The sequence below is a fragment of the Pelophylax lessonae genome (genome assembly GCF_965119305.1).
Source record: "Pelophylax lessonae genome assembly, chromosome: 7".
NCBI classification, from domain to species: Eukaryota; Metazoa; Chordata; class Amphibia; order Anura; family Ranidae; genus Pelophylax; species Pelophylax lessonae.
The window spans coordinates 211,309,872-211,328,489 of NC_138774.1; the positions used below are offsets into that span (position 1 = coordinate 211,309,872).

At 42.4% G+C, this 18,618-nt stretch overlaps 1 protein-coding gene across 1 annotated transcript in view; it reads left to right on the forward strand.

Annotated features, from left to right (window-relative positions):
- Window positions 1-18,618, forward strand: part of PNPLA7 (patatin like domain 7, lysophospholipase) — a 733,226-nt gene that overhangs the window by 268,480 nt on the left and 446,128 nt on the right. The window contains exons 14-15 of the mRNA XM_082263919.1: window positions 4,977-5,074; window positions 10,331-10,489. Of these exons, the coding sequence (XP_082120045.1) occupies window positions 4,977-5,074; window positions 10,331-10,489 (257 nt within the window). The remainder of the gene's footprint in view (window positions 1-4,976; window positions 5,075-10,330; window positions 10,490-18,618) is intronic.

An 18,618-nucleotide genomic window follows, 5' to 3' on the forward strand; every position in this document is an offset into this window, starting at 1 on the left:
GGGTCTTCACGAAGGTGTTGGCCCCAATGTTGGCACTTCTGCGCCAAAGAGGCATATCGATTCTAGGTTACCTAGACGATCTTCTGCTTCATGCAGAGTCTCCTCAGACCTTGCTACAAAACATAGAAATTACTATGATTTCTTTACAGGAATTCGGGTGGCTGGTGAACCAGCAAAAGTCATTTCTGGTTCCCACCCAGAGGCTCGAATATCTGGGTCTAATTCTAGACACAGTCAGGACAAGAGTTTTTTCTTCCGGTAGGGAAACTCCGAAAGATTCAATCAGCAGTCCACCAACAGCTGGTCTTCCCTTCGGACTTGCATGAGGGGTCTGGGGTTGATGGTGGCTTCCTTCGAAGCAGTCCCATTTGCCCAGTCCCATACCCAAATTCTTCAGCAAGAGATTCCTCTCAGATGGAATCGGAATCCGGAATCCCTGGACAATCAGATCCGATTGAGCAAACAGACCAGAGAGTCTCTGGTCTGGTGGCTTCGGTCTCCGATGCTCAGCCAGGGAAAGTCATTTCTGCCAATATATTGGACGACAGTGACCACGGATGCCAGTCTATCCGGATGGGGAGGAATTCTCGGTCAGTTATCTGTCCAGGGACTTTGGTCCCCGGAAGAATCCAGGTTACCGATAAATGTATTGGAACTGAGAGCGATCAGACTTTGTCTGATTCACTGGACCGAGCAGCTCCAGGGCAGCCCGGTTCGGATCCAGTCGGACAACGCCACGGCCGTGGCTTATGTCAATCACCAGGGGGGCACCAAGAGTGTCCGAGCGGCCAAAGAAGTGGCTTGCATTCTTCGCTGGGCGGAACGATTTGTTCCAGCAATCTCTGCGGTGTTCATTCCGGGGGTGGAGAATTGGCAGGCAGATTATCTCAGCCGTCAGACTCTGGATCAGGGGGAATGGTCCCTCCATCCAGACGTTTTCCACCAGTTGTGCCTACGATGGGGCACCCCGGATATGGATCTGTTGGCATCTCGATTTAACAGGAAAGTTCAGAGATTCGTGGCTCGCTCCCGCGATCCTCTAGCAGAAACCGCAGACGCACTGATCGCCCCATGGGGGCAATACCAGCTAATGTATGCCTTCCCTCCTCTTGGGTTACTGCCAAGACTTCTTCGCAAGATAGAGGAGGAAGGAATTCCAGTAATCCTGGCAGCTCCGGCCTGGCCTCGTCGAGCTTGTTACGCCGACTTGGTCAGACTGATGGCGGACGTCCCGTGGAGACTTCCTCTCAGGGAGGATCTACTGTCTCAGGGACCGATCTTCCATCCTGCTTTACGATCGCTGGTTTTAAACGGCCTGGTTATTGAGACCCAGGTGCTGAAGGACAAGGGATTGTCAGCTTCAGTTATTCCTACTCTAGTTAAAACAAGGAAAGCGACTTCCAGAAAGATTATCATCATACATGGAAGTCTTATATTGTGTGATGTGAATCCCTTGGGTTCCATCTACATCTTTATTCGGTAGTCCGAATATTGGCTTTCTGCAACAGGGAGTTGAGCAGAAGCTGGCCTTGAGTGTTATCAAGGGTCTGGTTTCAGCATTTGCTATCTTCTTTCAGAAGCTTTTGTCTACTCATTCCTTGGTGCGGAATTTCATCCAGGGGGTGCGACACCTGGCTCTGCCAGTGCACGCGCCGTTACCATCCTGGGATCTTAATTTGGTGCTGTCGGTTCTTCAGACACCTCCCTTTGAAAATATCAGGGAGATTCCCTTGCCTACTTTATCCCAGAAGGTGGTCTTCTTGGTGGCTATCACTTCTGCACGCAGGGCGTCAGAACTGGCTGCATTATACTGTTGTTCCCCAGATCTGGTGGTTCATAGGGATAAGGTTGTTCTTCATCCGAATCCATCCTTCCTTCTAAGGTGGTTTCAAAGTTTCATTGAATAAGGACAGTGTATTGTCCTTCCTATGTCCTTAGCCCAATCATCCTCGAGAATTTGCATGGCATTCCTTGGATGTAGTTCGGGCGATCAGGATATACTTGAATACTACGGATTCAATTTGTAAGATGGATTCACTGTTTGTGATCACGGATGGCCCTAAGAAGGGGTTGCCTGTTCTGCTGCGACCATCTTTAGATGGATCAGACAGACGGTGGTATAGGCTTATTTTATCTAATGGTCGGGATCCCCCGTTCCCTGTTAAGGCGCATTCTACTCGGGCGCTTAGAGTTTCCTGGACCTTCCGCCATCAGGCGTCAGTGGTTCAGGTTTTCAAGGCGACTGTTTAGTAGTCGGTTCATACCTTTACAATATTGTATAAGGTTTATGTGATGGCATCGTCAGATGCCTCTTCTGGCTGCAAGGTTCCTGCAGGCCACTGTTTGAGGAGACTGTTGGTCTACCTCGAGGATTTGTGGGGTAGGTCTCATCTGTTTACTCGATGAGTCCTTTGATACTTCTGGTTGGCTCCGGTTGGGCCTTCTAGATTGGATTTTGATTCTGTCAATCCCACCCCTCATTTTGTGGCACTGCTTCTGGATGTCCCAGCTCTTGAGAATCAAGAAGACTACGTCTGTCAATGAGCGATAGAGAAAAATGGATTTTTGTAAGATCTTACCGTAAAATCCTTTTCTCTTAAGCTCATTGACAGACGTAGTACCCGCCCCTCTATCATTGAGTTGGGTTGGGTTAAATTCTCTGTACTGCTTTAAAACAGAACTGATTCCCTGTAGCAGAGAGAGGGAGGATATACCCTCAGGGACTGCCCCTAAGGTGGAGCCAGAACGTTTTGTCTTTCTGCCTAGTCCTACTCCTGCGGAGACAACATAACCCAGCTCTTGAGAATCAAGAAGACTACGTCTGTCAATGAGCTTAAGAGAAAAGGATTTTACGGTAAGATCTTACAAAAATCCATTTTTTCACAGCCTTTGCTCAATACTTTGTTGAAACGCATTTGGCACCAAATACATAAAAAAGAAAAACTGAAATATCACATGGTCCTCAGTATTTAGTAGAAGCCCCCTTTTGATCTAATACAGCCAGGAGTCTTTTTGGGAAAGATGCAACAAGCCTTTCACACCTGGATTTGGGGATCCTCTGCCATTCCTCCTTGCAGATCCTCTCCAGTTCTGTCAGGTTGGATGGTAAACGTTGGTGGACAACCATTTTTAGGTCTCTCCACAGATGCTCAATTGGGTTTAAGTCAGGGCTCTGGCTGGGCCATTCAAGAACAGTCACGGAGTTGTTGTGAAGCCACTCCTTCGTTATTTTAGCTGTGTGCTTAGGGTCATTGTCTTGTTGGAAGGTAAACCTTCAGCCCAGTCTGAGGTCCAGAGCACTCTGGAGAAGGTTTTTGTCCAGGATATCCCTGTACTTGGCCGCATTCATCTTTCCCTCGATTGCAACCAGTCGTCCTGTCCCTGCAGCTGAAAAACACCCCCACAGCATGATGCTGCCACCACCATGCTTCACTGTTGGGACTGTATTGGACAGGTGATGAGCAGTGCCTGGTTTTCTCCACACATACCGCTTAGAATTAAGGCCAAAAAGTTCTATTTTGGTCTCATCAGACCAGAGAATCTTATTTCTCACCATTTTGGAGTCCTTCAGGTGTTTTTTAGCAAACTCCATGTGGGCTTTCATGTGTCTTACACTGAGGAGAGGCTTCCGTCGGGCCACTCTGCCATAAAGCCCCGACTGGTGGAGGGCTGCAGTGATGGTTGACTTTCTACAACTTTCTCCCATCTCCTGACTGCATCTCTGGAGCTCAGCCACAGTGATCTTTGGGTTCTTCTTTACCTCTCTCACCAAGGCTCTTCTCCCCCGATGGCTCAGTTTGGCCGGACGGGCAGCTCTAGGAAGGGTTCTGGTCGTCCCAAACGTCTTCCATTTGAGGATTATGGAGGCCACTGTGCTCTTAGGAACCTTAAGTGCAGCAGAAATCTTTTTATAACCTTGGCCAGATCTGTGCCTTGCCACAATTCTGTCTCTGAGCTCTTCAGGCAGTTCCTTTTGACCTCATGATTCTCATTTGCTCTGACATGCATTGTGATCTGGAAGGTCTTATATAGACAGGTGTGTGGCTTTCCTAATCAAGTCCAATCAGTATAATCAAACACAGCTGGACTCAAATGAAGGTGTAGAACCATCTCAAGGATGATCAGAAGAAATGGAAAGCCCCTGAGTTAAATATATGAGTGTCACAGCAAAGGGTCTGAATACTTAGGACCATGTGATATTTCAGTTTTTCTTTTTTAATAAATCTGCAACAATGTCAACAATTCTGTGTTTTTCTGTCAGTATGGGGTGCTATGTGTACATTCATGAGGAAGAAGAAGAATGAACCTAAATTATTTTAGCAAATGGCTGCAATATAACAAAGAGTGAAAAATTTAAGGGGGTCTGAATTCTTTCCGTACCCACTGTACATGTGACTTTTTTTTTTTTTTTTTAATTTGCAAAGATTCCAAATAAACTTCTTTCACATTGTCATCATAGGGTATTTGTAGAATTTTGAGGAAAATAATGAATTTAATCCCTTTTGGAATAAGGCTGTAATATAACAAAATGGGGAAAAAGTAAAGCGCTGTGAATAATTTCTGGATAGACTGTATCCGCCAAGTGGTTTTGTACAATATGGGAGTCTAGTATAGTATGAATCCAGGGGGTTGAAGTTTAAAAAATGTTTATTCCCTCCTGGATACATGCCCCATGGTATCACTGATTAGTTTCCTGGGAGAACTTTTAGACAATTTTAATTATTATAGCGGGGGAGGATGGTTTGTTGAATTGGTATATAATTGATAATAAACTTTTTTTGATATTTGAGTATACATATGTTCTTGTTCTTTCTTTAGTGCTTTTTAGGATCGAATAAACGTAATCTTTAAACAGTGTGCAACCTGGATGCAGTAAGAGATGCATTAGCATTGTACTAAAATAAAGGTCTTGTAAGTAACACTTTAGATTTATGTGTGTTACCCTGTTCTTTTCATATGTATTTCTAAATTACCAGAGAGCCCTAAAGCTGCAAAATCCGACATGGACATGGCATACGAGAGAGCTAGAGTCAGCCTTACGCCTGATGACTTTCCTCCCAGCCCAGTAAATAAGGTATGTAAAAGTCGAGTTTGGACTTGTAAGATAGACACATGGTATTAGGAGCTGTGATGCTGCCTACACTGTGTAAATGGGGGTACGGAAGAGTCTGCTTAATATACATGTAGATTGGAAAAATCACATTCTTCACAAAGACAAGCCCTAACCTGCTTTTGCTGGAACATATCCTTTGTTGAGAAATATGGTCTTATGGAAAAAGATGACATAAAGTGCACCTCTACTGAAATCTTAACATATTCACATTCTTGCTGGTGAAAATACTTCTGCCTGTTCCCTCCAGTGCTGCTCACATATGACCAAAGGAGAGGAGTTGATCTCCTCTAGCCCGATCCACACCCAGTGCTCACCTGCCGATGTATTGCAGTGTTGTCAGTACTGGTTGTTAAAGTGTCATTAAACCTATTTCAGGTACACACACACACACAGTATCTCACAAAAGTAAGTACACCCCTTACATTTTTGTAAATATTTTATTATATGTTTTCATGTGACAGCACTGAAGAAATTACACTATGCTACAATGTACAGTAGTGAGTGTACAGCTTGTATAACAGTGTCAATTTGCTGTCCCCTCACAAATGAGCCATAAATGTCTAAACCGCTGGCATTAAAAGTGAGTACACCCCTAAGAGAAAATGTCCAAATTGGGCCTAATTACCCATTTTCCCTCCCTGGTGTCATGTGACTCGTTAGTGTTACAAGGTCTCAGGTGTGAATAGGGAGCAGGTGTGTTAAATTTGGTGTGACTTACTGGTCACTGGAAGTTCAACATGGCACCTCATGGCAAAGAACTCTCTGAGGATCTAAAAAAAAGAATTGTTGCTCTACTTAAAGATGGCCTAGGCTATAGGAAGATTGCCAAGACCCTAACACTGAGCTGCAGCAAGGTGGCCAAGACCATACAGCGGTTAAACAGGACAGGTTTCACTCAGAACAGGCCTCGCTATGGTTGACAAAAGAAGTTTTAGTGCACGTGCTCAGCATTATATACAGAGGTTGTCTTTGGGAAATAGACATATGAGTGCTGCCAGCATTGCTGCAGAGGTTGAAGGGGTGGGTGTCAGTGTGCAGACCATACGGCGCACACTGCACCAAATTGATCCGCATGGCTGTCGTCCCAGAAGAAAGCCTCCTCTATAGATGATGCAAAGAGAGCCTGCAAACAATTTGCTAAAGATAAGCAGACTAAGGAAATGGGTTACTGGAACCATGTCCTGTGGTCTAATGAGACCAAGATAAACTTATTTGGTTCAGATGTGTCAAGCGTGTGTGGGGCGGCAACCAGGGGAGGAGTACAAAGACAAGTGTGTCTTGCCTATAGTCAAGCATGATGGTGGGAGTGTCATGGTCTGGGGCTGCATGAGTGCTGCTGGCACTGGGGAGCTACAGTTCTTTGAGGGAACCATGAATGCCAACATTGTACTGTGACATACTGAAGCAGAGTATGATCCTCTCCCTTTAGAGACTGGGCTGCAGGGCAGTATTCCAACATGATAATGACCCCAAACACACCTCCAAGACGACCACTGCCTTGCTAAAGAAGCTGAGGGCAAAGGTCAAGCATGTCTCCAGACCTGAACCCTATTAGGCATCTTTGGGGCATCCTCAAACGGAAGGTGGAGGAGCGCAAGGTCTCTAACATCCACCAGCTCCGTGATGTTGTCATGGAGGAGTGGAAGAGGACTATAGTGGCAACTTGTGAAGCTCTGGTGAACTCCATGCCCAAGAGGGTTAAGGCAGTGCTGGAAAATAATGACGGCCACACAAAATATTGACACTTAGAGCCCAATTCGGACATTTCGACTTAGCGGTGTACTCAATTTTGTTGCCAGCGGTTTAGACATTAATGGCTGTGTGTTGAGTTATTTTGATGGGGACAGCAAATTTACACTGTTATACAAGCTGTACACTCACTACTTTACATTGTAGCAAAGTGTCATTTCTTCAGTGTTGTCACATGAAAAGATATAATACAATTTACAAAAACGTGAGGGGTGTACTAACTTCTGTGGGATACTGTATATCCGTTTTATGAGGAGCCCTCTGTGTCCCTCTTCAGCCCATGCTCAGATGCTTTTAGCCCTGGACTCAATATAAATGTTAAATATTTATTCTCTAAATATTTAAATATTTGTGAATATTGAGAACAAAACCTTCTATTTGTGCTTTTTATTTGTGTGGGAAGCCATGTTGTATTTGCTGCAGGCTCTGTCTCTTGCATAGTAGTGTAGCACAGTGATAAAGCTTTTTCACATGAGTGCAGAGACCCGTACAGCATATAAGAGCTGCAGCAGCATATTTGAGTTTGACAGGCATGCATGGACTGATGTACTGCCCTTAAAGCTGACAGTTTGTGTTCAGAGTTGTGCACCTGTCCTTGCATGTCTGTTAAACTCAGATGTATGGATGAGTCAATAAAGCTTGTATGTCTGTGTTGACTAACATGGGCTTGCCTGCACACTGCACCAGACGCTTGAATAAACTGCTGTTGCACACTGCATGGGCCTCTGTGTGCTTGTGAATGAGCCCCAAACTGTTACTTTTTCTCAGTGGATATCATTCCGTTTACTGATTGAGTTTTACGCTGACTGAAGACAATTTATTTTATTTTTAGCCTTCTATCTTGGCAGCAGTTTGCTTACACAGTATACTGACTTACTTATGGCCACCTGAGAGAGAATCTTTAAACCGGTAAAATAATTGTCCTCATTAAAATATGGAAGCGCAAGCAAGTAGAAAAGTTACGTCAACAATTACTTTTATGAAATTATTTATTAACAATGTACACTCACTGAAGTGCACCATTGTTTCCTTTTAAATAGAACTCCTGTGCTCAAACCCTCAAGCACACGTGTGATGAAATAAAAAGGCATTTGCTGACTGTATACTGATGTCAAAGAACTGATTAATTGCATTAGTTCAGAAAAGAAAATGAATATATATATTTCCAGCTGGCAACTTGCAGAGGGGTCTTTGGGGAGGAATGATGACGTCCGACTGAATTCAAGCGTCACATTTCTAACATCTGTGCTTTTCCATATTCACATAGTCTAAAATCTCTGGGGATCCCAAACTTTATCTGATCTGTAAAGATTCGTCTGTTGTTGGATATGCAGTCTGCTTCAGTTCTTAAATAGCATAAATGCATAAATAGGAGCTCAATATTGGGTCTGTATATTGGGGCTTATTCAATATAAATATGTATGCTTTGCAGCATGCTTTTCAACAAGTCTACAATGAAACACCTAAAACATTCTAAACAATATTTTTAAGCCTTAGTGAGGTAGTAGAAGGGAGAACCAACACCAGCCAAAATGCCAACACCAGCCAAAATGTCTTGGGATAAGTTGGAGTGCGGAAGGGTTAACACCTGATAATTTTTTTATTTTTTATTGCAGTCTGTGAAGGAGATTTAGCCCTCCCTTCTTGTTCAGATGACTTAAAGGTGTCAACAGGACAGGAATCGAAACGTTTCTGTACTCAGAATGTTTTAAAAACTTGAGTGTTTTATCACATTTTTTCCATTGTATACATTATATAATCTATTAGATTTTTTTTTTTTTGTAAACATTGCCGTGTTATTGTGAACACTGATTTATTATTGTGTGAGACCAGAGATTTGGATGGGCTACATATTTTTAATGTTTTTGTAGGCCTGATGAAGGGGGACCTGTAAATCCCCTGAAAAACATTGGCTCACCTCTATAAACAAAGTATTCTGGACTTTTACCCGTTTTTTGCTTTTCAGTCTTCTTTCAGCAATAACCATGTGATAGAGGTTCTAACCCTTGCCCACTGTATCCAAAAAAAAAAAAGGAAAAAAAAAAAATTTGTCTTTAGTTGTACAAATGAGACATTAAATTATGGAGGAACCCACTTCAGGAGAACAAGGGACTATTTTGGACTGACATAAGTTTTTCTAGTTTTAGATAGTGTTGGGAAGGGTTACGACATTTGTCAGGTTTTAAATGTTGTATGTCCACAGCGCTGTCACTTTGTTGTTTTTAATATACTATTTGGACTGCAGCTGTTCATTCGTTACATAAGTTTGGTACCAATCCTACAATTTAGCTCTAATCACAGCGCTCTCCCAAAGTTTACTTCTAATGTGACAAAAAGTTCTTAAATCCAATAGTGAAAAATGTCAAAACTGAAAAAGTGCTTTCCTAATCTAATTGTCTATGCCCGAATATATCAAGTGATCCAAATATAGTGGGAAAGTTAAACACATCATACTAAAATTCTTAAAAAGAAAATAAAGTTCTCCAGTGCAAATCAGTTACTTCAATCCAGTCTGGCTTGTACACAGAACAAAATCACTGTAATATCAGGAAGCAGCGCCGCGGCATGCGTTCCTTTGACCGGATATGACGTCACTGGATAGTCCTGCCTAACGCGTTTTGCCAACCTCTGAAGACGCCTGATTGGCTGTTGAAATGCTTTACATGGGACTATCCAGTGACTTCATATCCAGTCACTGGAACGCACACCACGGTGGCGCTTCCTGACATTACAGCGATTTTATTCTGTGTACAAGTGAGTGTATATTTGTTTTGTTTTTTTAAATGCCAATTTTTGAATAAACAGTATTCTATGCGGGCTCCTCTTATGTTCCCCTGCATGAATCCTGATGAGTGAGTGTATTGTGCTATGAAATGGAGGAGAGGAGGAGCCGCTTGATCCCCTGAACTTTCCCAATATATTTGGATCACTTCATATATATGGGTATATACAATTGGATTAGGAAAGCACTTTTTCTGTTTTGATATTTTTCACTATTGCATTTAAGAATTTTTTGGCACATTAGAAGTAAACTTTGGGGCAGCGCTGTGATTAGAGTTAAATTGTAGGTTTTTAATGTTGTTTGTCCCTGTAACACTGATCTCCCCTTTCATGAGTATTGTCACTGGGAGGGAAACTGAAGGGAAATCCAAAATGTTATGGTTGTCAACAGAACAGAATAGTCTTCAGAAGGGGACATCTGTTCTAATGACAGCTGTCAAAGGTTGGTTTTTTTGTCACATCTCTGGGTCATGGAGTGAAGGAAAATCTCCTTGGCAGAAACACAAGCAGCCATAGCAGCCTGGCAGAAATTCTAATGCTGTCAGAAACTAAAAGAAAATACAATGCCTGAAGTACTATTTTTTTAGGTTCACTTTTTAGTACTGATGTCTCCCAGCAGGCTTGTTTTCTAAATGGTTTTAATTTGTATTTAATCCTAAATCTTATAATGGCCTTAAACCCTTGCAGCCCATCCTAAAGAAATCTGTGACCGTGACGGAAACCCCTTCTGCTGTCTATCATTACAAGGAGGAAGACCTACTCATCCCAGAGTTTAGTGTCAATAGACATCTCAATGCTGTGTTTGATGCTGCAAAAAATGACCTTTCAACTCTGATGGAGCTTAAGGTAAGTTTATTTTGGTACAAGAGTTGCTTTCTGAAATATGCTTGGCTGTGTTAAAGGTAGGCCAGCAGGGGGTGTTGCTGAGCTGTTCTACAATATGAAGCTTTATATGATAGTCATGCCTTCAAGGCACAGAAAAGTGACCATGCTACATTTTCTATTGCTTGGGGAACCAGATTTTTGCACTTCTTACACTGTGTCATGTGACCAGTGCAGTGGCCTTTCATATAAGCATTTTTTTAAATGGCAACTCACTCTCCAATCCAGAGAAGTTCTCACTGTATAGCTTTTTCTGAGATTTGGTCAGAGAGGTGATGATTCAGATCTAGGTGAATTTAGGTAGCTGCACATTGGTGGCATATAGAAGTTATGGAATTAAGGGCCTGTAAGGCCTATTGTTTGGGGATCCAGATTTTTGCACTTCTTACACTGTGTCATGTGACCAGTACAGTGGTCTTTCATTTAAGCATTTTCTAAATGGCAACTCACTCTCCAATCCAAAGAAGTTCTCACTGTATAGCTTTTTCTGAGATTTGGTCAGAGAGGTGATGATTCAGATCTAGGTGAATTTAGGTAGCTGCACATTGGTGGCATATAGAAGTCCATGGAATTAAGGGCCTGTATGGCCTATTGTTTGGGGATCCAGATTTTTGCACTTCTTACACTGTGTCATGTGACCAGTGCAGTGGTCTTTCATATAAGCATTTTTTAAATGGCAACTCACTCTCCAATCCAAAGGAGTTCTCACTGTATAGCTTTTTCTGAGATTTGGTCAGAGAGGTGATGATTCAGAATTTAGGAAGCTGCACATTGGCGGCATATAGAAGTTATGGAATTAAGGGCCTGTAAGGGTTTTGGGCCATACACACTAAAATTTTCTGAAGACTTTTTCCTTTAGACTTACCAAAACCATATAATATGAGGTCAAACCTAAACACTTTCAATTTGTATGCAATCTGGCAGGCCCTTGCACTACATAGATGAGGTAAATCTGAAGGAAATCTAAACACAAAAGTTGAAAAGTGTGTATCCAGCTTTATTAGTTACTTTTAGATGTATGTTTGATGTTTGCTAATGTAGTTTCTTCATATGTGACCTTTGCTGTCATTATTTTTGAGACTAGCCTCCTAGTTCTAATGAAGTCAACCTGTTCTGAGAGAACTATGTAGTCTACCATAGATGACCTAAACTTACTAGTCCCCAAGGTGCAATGCTGACCATCTGGCATAAAGTACCTCAAGTATTTTTGGCCAGTGAAGCTGGAACTCCTGATTTGCTTACCCGGTGTCAGGCCAGTGATCTGGAAAGTATAAAACTCATTGGTGTTGATTTACTAAAACCGGAGAGTGCAAAATCAGGTGCAGCTATGCATGGTAACCAATACGCTTCTGACTTCAGCTTGTTCGCTTAAGCTTTGACAACAAAAAAATGGAAGCTGATTGGTCCACATGGACTACTGCACCCAATTTTGCATTCTTCAGTTTTAATAAATCAACCCCATTAAGTGCATGATAACTAGGCAGCTTGCATTGGCAGCTTATGTTCTGAGAGTAATATTGAGGCTGTCAATACTGATGTGTCCTGAAAATGTTATCTGCCTGGCTGTCTTGCTAATTGGTTCTTTCTAAATCACCATACTGGAAAAATCATGCAGATGGCCCAAGACCTATACCATTGCTGTAAAAAAACCTTTACCTTTTATAAAGCATATTGATGTGAGTTACAAATTAGCATAGTGGTGCAACCTATTCTTGTAAATGGAAGAGTAGTAAAAAAAAAAAAATGTATAAATAGGGAGAATATATGGTAATAGGGTTATAAATGTTATAGTGATTTCTTATTCTTGATTATAAATGAGCCCCCGAGTTTTGTTATCTGTTACTTGCCTTATTTTGCTTTGAAAACTGTCATGGTGAAGTGTAAATCTGTGTTACCAACGCCAGGGATATGTGAATATGCTAAATTAGTTCCACAACAAAGCTGTTCAATATGTGTTACAATATTAAGTGCACATGCAAATGTGTAAAATAATAAACATGAACAGCGCTAGGAAAAATACATAGAGAATGAACATTAAAAGAAAAAAACGAAATCTGTGTCAATAACTTCTTCTAAACCTATATAAACAATGCCGCGCTAAGATTGGTTGAAAAGGATTTAACGTGTTATAGCCATAATAATATCGCAAATTTCTATTGTAGATAACAGGTGTGTAAAAATAGCAAATGTGCAAAAAAGTCTTTCAATATAGGTCCAATAATACTTCCACCTTTCATTGAAAAAAGTGCAACAGTGCAGACTAAATCACTGAATAAACAAATCGGTGTCCAAATCAGGATGACGAAATCCATAGAAGAGAGGAAAATGAAGAAAGGAAAAGACACCGCCAGTGCTCCAATCACCAAATTAGAAAACTTGGGAGCGCTTACCAGCAATAATGGACTCTAATACCAATGGCAGAGTCGCATGAGCATTGGGTATAGAGACATGCTGAAAAGACCCCTGATACATGGTCCCTCTTTCGCTGGATCAGGTGCTCAAAGAAATAAAGAAGCTCCATATAGTGTAATAACGTCCAAAAATTAACATTTTATTGAGAAGTAAAAAAGTTACATTTTCCACATGAATAACAAGCATTGGATAAGATCACATGTGTCTCGAATCGGGGCAGTGTTGAGAAGAAAGCTCACTATGACTCATAGTGAGCTTTCTTCTCAACACTGTGCCCATTCGAGACACCTGTGATCTTATCCAATGCTTGTGTATTTTGTGTGGCCACCATTAGTTTCCAGCACTGCCTTAACCCTCTTGGGCATGGAGTTCACCAGAGCTTCACAGGCTGCCACTGGAGTCCACTCCTCCATGACAACATCACGGAGCTGGTGGATGTTGGAGACCTTGCGCTCCTTCACCTTCTGTTTGAGGATGCCCCACAGAAGCTTAATAGGGTTTAGGTCTGGAGACATGCTTGGCCAGTCCATCACCTTTATTACCCTCAGCTTCTTTAGCAAGGCACTGGTCATCTTGGGGATGTGTTTGGGGTCGTTATCATGTTGGAAAACTGCCCTGCAGCCCAGTTTCCAATTGGAGGGGATCATGCTCTGCTTCAGTATTTCACAGCACATGTTGGCATTCATGTTCCCTCAATGAACTGTAGCTCCCCAGTGCCGGCAGCACTCATGCAGCCCCAGACCATGACACTCCCACCACCATGCTTGACTGTAGGCAAGTCTTTGTACTCCAGACCTGGTTGCCGCCACACACACTGGACACCATCTGAACCAAATAAGTCTGTCTTGGTCTCATCAGGCCACAGGGATTTCTTGTGCATCATCTTTAGAAGAGGCTTCCTTCTGGGACGACAGCCATGCAGACTAATTTGATGCAGTGTGCGGCATATGGTCTGAGCACTGACAGGCTGACTCCCCCACCCTTTCAACCGCTGCGTCTATTTCCCAAAGACAACCTCTGGATATGAAGCTGAGCATGTGCACTCGACTTCTTTGGTCGACCATGGTGAGGCTTGTTCTGAGTTGAACCAGTATGAGAGAGTGAGAGCAATGACACCAATTCTTTTTTCCAGATCCTCAGAGTTCTTTGCCATGAGGTGCCATGTTGAACTTCCAGTGACCAGTATGAGAGAGTGAGAGCGATAACACCAAATTTGATACACCTGCTCCCCATTCACACCTGAGACCTTGTAACACTAATAAGTCACATGACACCGGAGGGGGCAAATGGCTAATTGAGCCCAATTTGGACATTTTCACTTAGGGGTGCACTCACTTTTGTTGCCAGCGGTTTAGACGGCTGTGGGTTGAGTTATTTTGAGGGGACAGCAAATGTACACTGTTATACAAGCTGTACACTCACTACTTTACATTGTAGCAAAGTGTCATTTCTTCAGTGTTGTCACATGAGAAGATATAAAATATTTACAAAATTGTTAGGGGTGTACTCACTTTTGTGAGATACTGTATGTCTCTTGAATAGTTGTATTTGATGTAGAAGTGGATAGTGTATAAGGTGAAGTAAAGGACACAGATTTTTCTTTTTTTTCCTTTTTAAGCTTCATGCTTTATGTATTTTCCATAGCACTCTTCTTGTTTATTGTTTTACATGTCGTAGCAAAGTGCCGATTGACAAAGTGCCTTGCTGTGTTACACCGATTAATACCTACTGGTTGTCTGGCATGCCTTCTAATGTGACTCACCATCACATCCATATTTGTAATTGTGTTTCTGTAACTCTTTATTGATATTGTGTTTCTCTTTTTTTGTTCAAACCCCCCCCCCCCCCCCCCCCGGTATCTTTATTTGTTTTTTTGGGGGGGAGCAGTATCTGGCTGACTAAGTTCTTGTTCAGTGGTGACAGGTTTTAAAAATCCCTGTTCCTTGCAATTATTGAGAACTGTGCAGGCATGTCGGCCGAAATCTCAAAATCACCTTTAGTACTTTATCAGTAATCAGACAGACCTGCCATGCTATAGAGCATGACGAAGGAAGAAGTGGCACTGCAAGCTTTTGATTAATGTTATCCAGGCTACAGTTTTAAGGATCTTGTACCAGACAGATCAATACATATTGATTCTTACGCATTGCAAGATGAACATTATAAGAGGAAACAAAGTTTTATTATTTTTTTTAATCTTTGAGGGAATGGGTAACATTTGATGTCAGGCATGTGATTTGATGTAAATAGTGACACTAGTACAGGACTGCAATAATCCATAAAGGATTTAGGAGACAGTCGGTCCCAGCAACCAGCTGAGAAATTAATTTTTGTCATTAATGGCAGTCAGAACAGGTCCTCTTTCCTTTTTTTAGTTCTCATTGTAAAAGCTGAGCCACAAATCCCCTCTCATCTCACCTAGCATTTTCTTAGTACTGTTCAATGAATCTTACTTGCATGGCTTGGTGAGTTTCGGTAAATCAGCAGAAAACAGTTTTCAGCTTAAAAGACTCAGAGGCAATACGAAGCATCAGCTCTCTTTGTTAGAATTTCTTTTTTCACCTTTTTACATTTCCTGATGCTTTACATATGTTTCTAACTCCCTATTTGACTATTTAAGTGATTTCCCTTCACTGCATTTTTATTGGTGGAACTCCAGGCATTTTTCTAGGGTAAGATGCTCGTTAAGGTTTTTATTGGCGTATGTGTCCTAATAGGAATGAAGGGTAAAGATATCCACTGTAGATGGAAGCCCCTGTTGCCACTGGGAGAGGTTTCCCCAGTGGAAGATTTCCTTCTGTGACAATTAATCGAGGAAGGAAAGTCTCCCTGACTCGAATATAGACAGTGCTTGTATTTATTTACCAAACTTGGCCTTGACTTCTGCTCTGGCTTTAACCACTTCTGTATCGAGCGCTTTTCATCCCCTTCCTGCCCAGGCCAATGTTCAGCTTTCAGTGCTGTTGCACTTAGAATGACAATTGCATGGCCATGCAACACTGTACCCAAATTACATTTTCATCACTTTTTTTTTTTTTTTTTAGACATCTAGAGCTTTCTTTTGGTGGTATTTAATCACCACTGGGTGATTACACCTCATCTTAGTTTCTGTTTTAACATTTGCAAAGAAGTAGTTTGTCTTCTTCACTGATGTGCGCTGATGAGGCTGCACTGATGAGACTGCTCTGAAGGGCACTGCGGTGGCTGCTCTCAGACACAGCGTGGGAGGAAAGGACTGCCCACCATAAATATTAAAAAAGAATAGCGCGCAAATGCAAAGGAAATTACTACCAAATCTGAAGAGAGTCCATAAATAAAAATGGGGGTTTGGTCCCACCATATGGCCATATCGTGCTCAAGCCCACTACTGCGTCAAAGTACCCCATTATCAGTGGGTCCTACACTATCCATGAAAAAGAGATGAATCCAGCCTTTCTAACCCATGGAGATAATACTCCTTGCTGGGAAAAATGTGCAAATGCACTACAGGGGACTCTTCCTATATCCACTTGATGGTGGACACTGATTGAGTACAGGTGTGTGTGGGGGGTGGGGAGGGCTGCTCAACCTCGATAGTCTGGTCAGACCGAATACATAATAAACAGGCAAAAAATTTGGGGGAGCATACCCATGTATTTCCAAAGCTGCTGCAGCTATGAACCAAAAGACATGTATATTAAAAAAGAATAGCGCGCAAATGCAAAGGAAATTACTACCAAATCTGAAGAGAGTCCATAAATAAAAATGGGGGTTTGGTCCCACCATATGGCCATATCGTGCTCAAGCCCACTACTGCGTCAAAGTACCCCATTATCAGTGGGTCCTACACTATCCATGAAAAAGAGATGAATCCAGCCTTTCTAACCCATGGAGATAATACTCCTTGCTGGGAAAAATGTGCAAATGCACTACAGGGGACTCTTCCTATATCCACTTGATGGTGGACACTGATTGAGTACAGGTGTGTGTGGGGGGTGGGGAGGGCTGCTCAACCTCGATAGTCTGGTCAGACCGAATACATAATAAACAGGCAAAAAATTTGGGGGAGCATACCCATGTATTTCCAAAGCTGCTGCAGCTATGAACCAAAAGACATGTATATTAAAAAAGAATAGCGCGCAAATGCAAAGGAAATTACTACCAAATCTGAAGAGAGTCCATAAATAAAAATGGGGGTTTGGTCCCACCATATGGCCATATCGTGCTCAAGCCCACTACTGCGTCAAAGTACCCCATTATCAGTGGGTCCTACACTATCCATGAAAAAGAGATGAATCCAGCCTTTCTAACCCATGGAGATAATACTCCTTGCTGGGAAAAATGTGCAAATGCACTACAGGGGACTCTTCCTATATCCACTTGATGGTGGACACTGATTGAGTACAGGTGTGTGTGGGGGGTGGGGAGGGCTGCTCAACCTCGATAGTCTGGTCAGACCGAATACATAATAAACAGGCAAAAAATTTGGGGGAGCATACCCATGTATTTCCAAAGCTGCTGCAGCTATGAACCAAAAGACATGTATATTAAAAAAGAATAGCGCGCAAATGCAAAGGAAATTACTACCAAATCTGAAGAGAGTCCATAAATAAAAATGGCAAGTCTGTTTACATGTGGTCAGCTGCGATTGGACACAGCTGATCACATGACAAAGGGCTGCTGTGATTGCCCCTTTACCCCTATCAGTGATCAGCCATGTCTGAAGGACACAGCGGTCACAGAGCGCGCTAGATGCACGCCCCAGGGGCCTCGCAGGTGTGGGGGTTCTGGCAGGTTGTCTATGGACATCCTCCCATAACTGAATGACTGCGTGCTAGCCATCTATTGGCTATAGCACGGTCGGGAAGTTGGTAAAGTCAGAAAATTGAGTCCTGCTAGATCACATAACACTGTCCCCTTCTCCAGGTATAGCTATGTAAAAAAATTAAAAATAAGTGCCGTCTCTCATCAATACCTCCATCATCAAGGCAAATTATAAAAGTGCTACTGAGGTGGTGTATGGTACCCCCCAGAATGGCTGCCTACTTCCCTGGAGCATCTTGATTGTGTTTCCAGGGTCGTGGTCAGGTAGGGACGGCATACCACGCATGGCGGCAGTGTCCTAACTTGAGGCGGTTCTGGATAAGAGTTTATAATTTTATTCATACTCTCACCCAAGTCAGTCTGACCAAGTCTCCAAAGCATGCTTTGTTGGGATGTTAGTTGGAGGAAGCCTAAAAAAACCATAGACTACTCATTACTTTTACAGTATCTCACAAAAGTGAGTACACCCCTCACATTTTTGTAAATATTTTATTATATCTTTTTATGTGACAACACTGAAGAAATTACACTTTGCTACAATGCAAAGTAGTGAGTGTACAGCTTGAATAACAGTGTACATTTGCTGTCCCCTCAAAATAACTCAACAGACAGCTATTTATGTCTAAACCGCTGGCAACAAAAGTGAGTACACCCTTAAGTGAAAATGTCCAAATTGGGCCCAATTAGCATTTTTTCCTCCCCGGTGTCATGTGACTCGTTAGTGTTACAATTTCTCAGGTGTGAATGGTGAGCAGATGTGAAAATTTGGTGTTATCGCTGTCACTCTCTCATACTGGTCACTGGAAGTTCCACATGGCAAAGATCTCGAACATCCACCAGCTCTGTGATGTTGTCATGGAGTGGAAAAGGACTTGTGA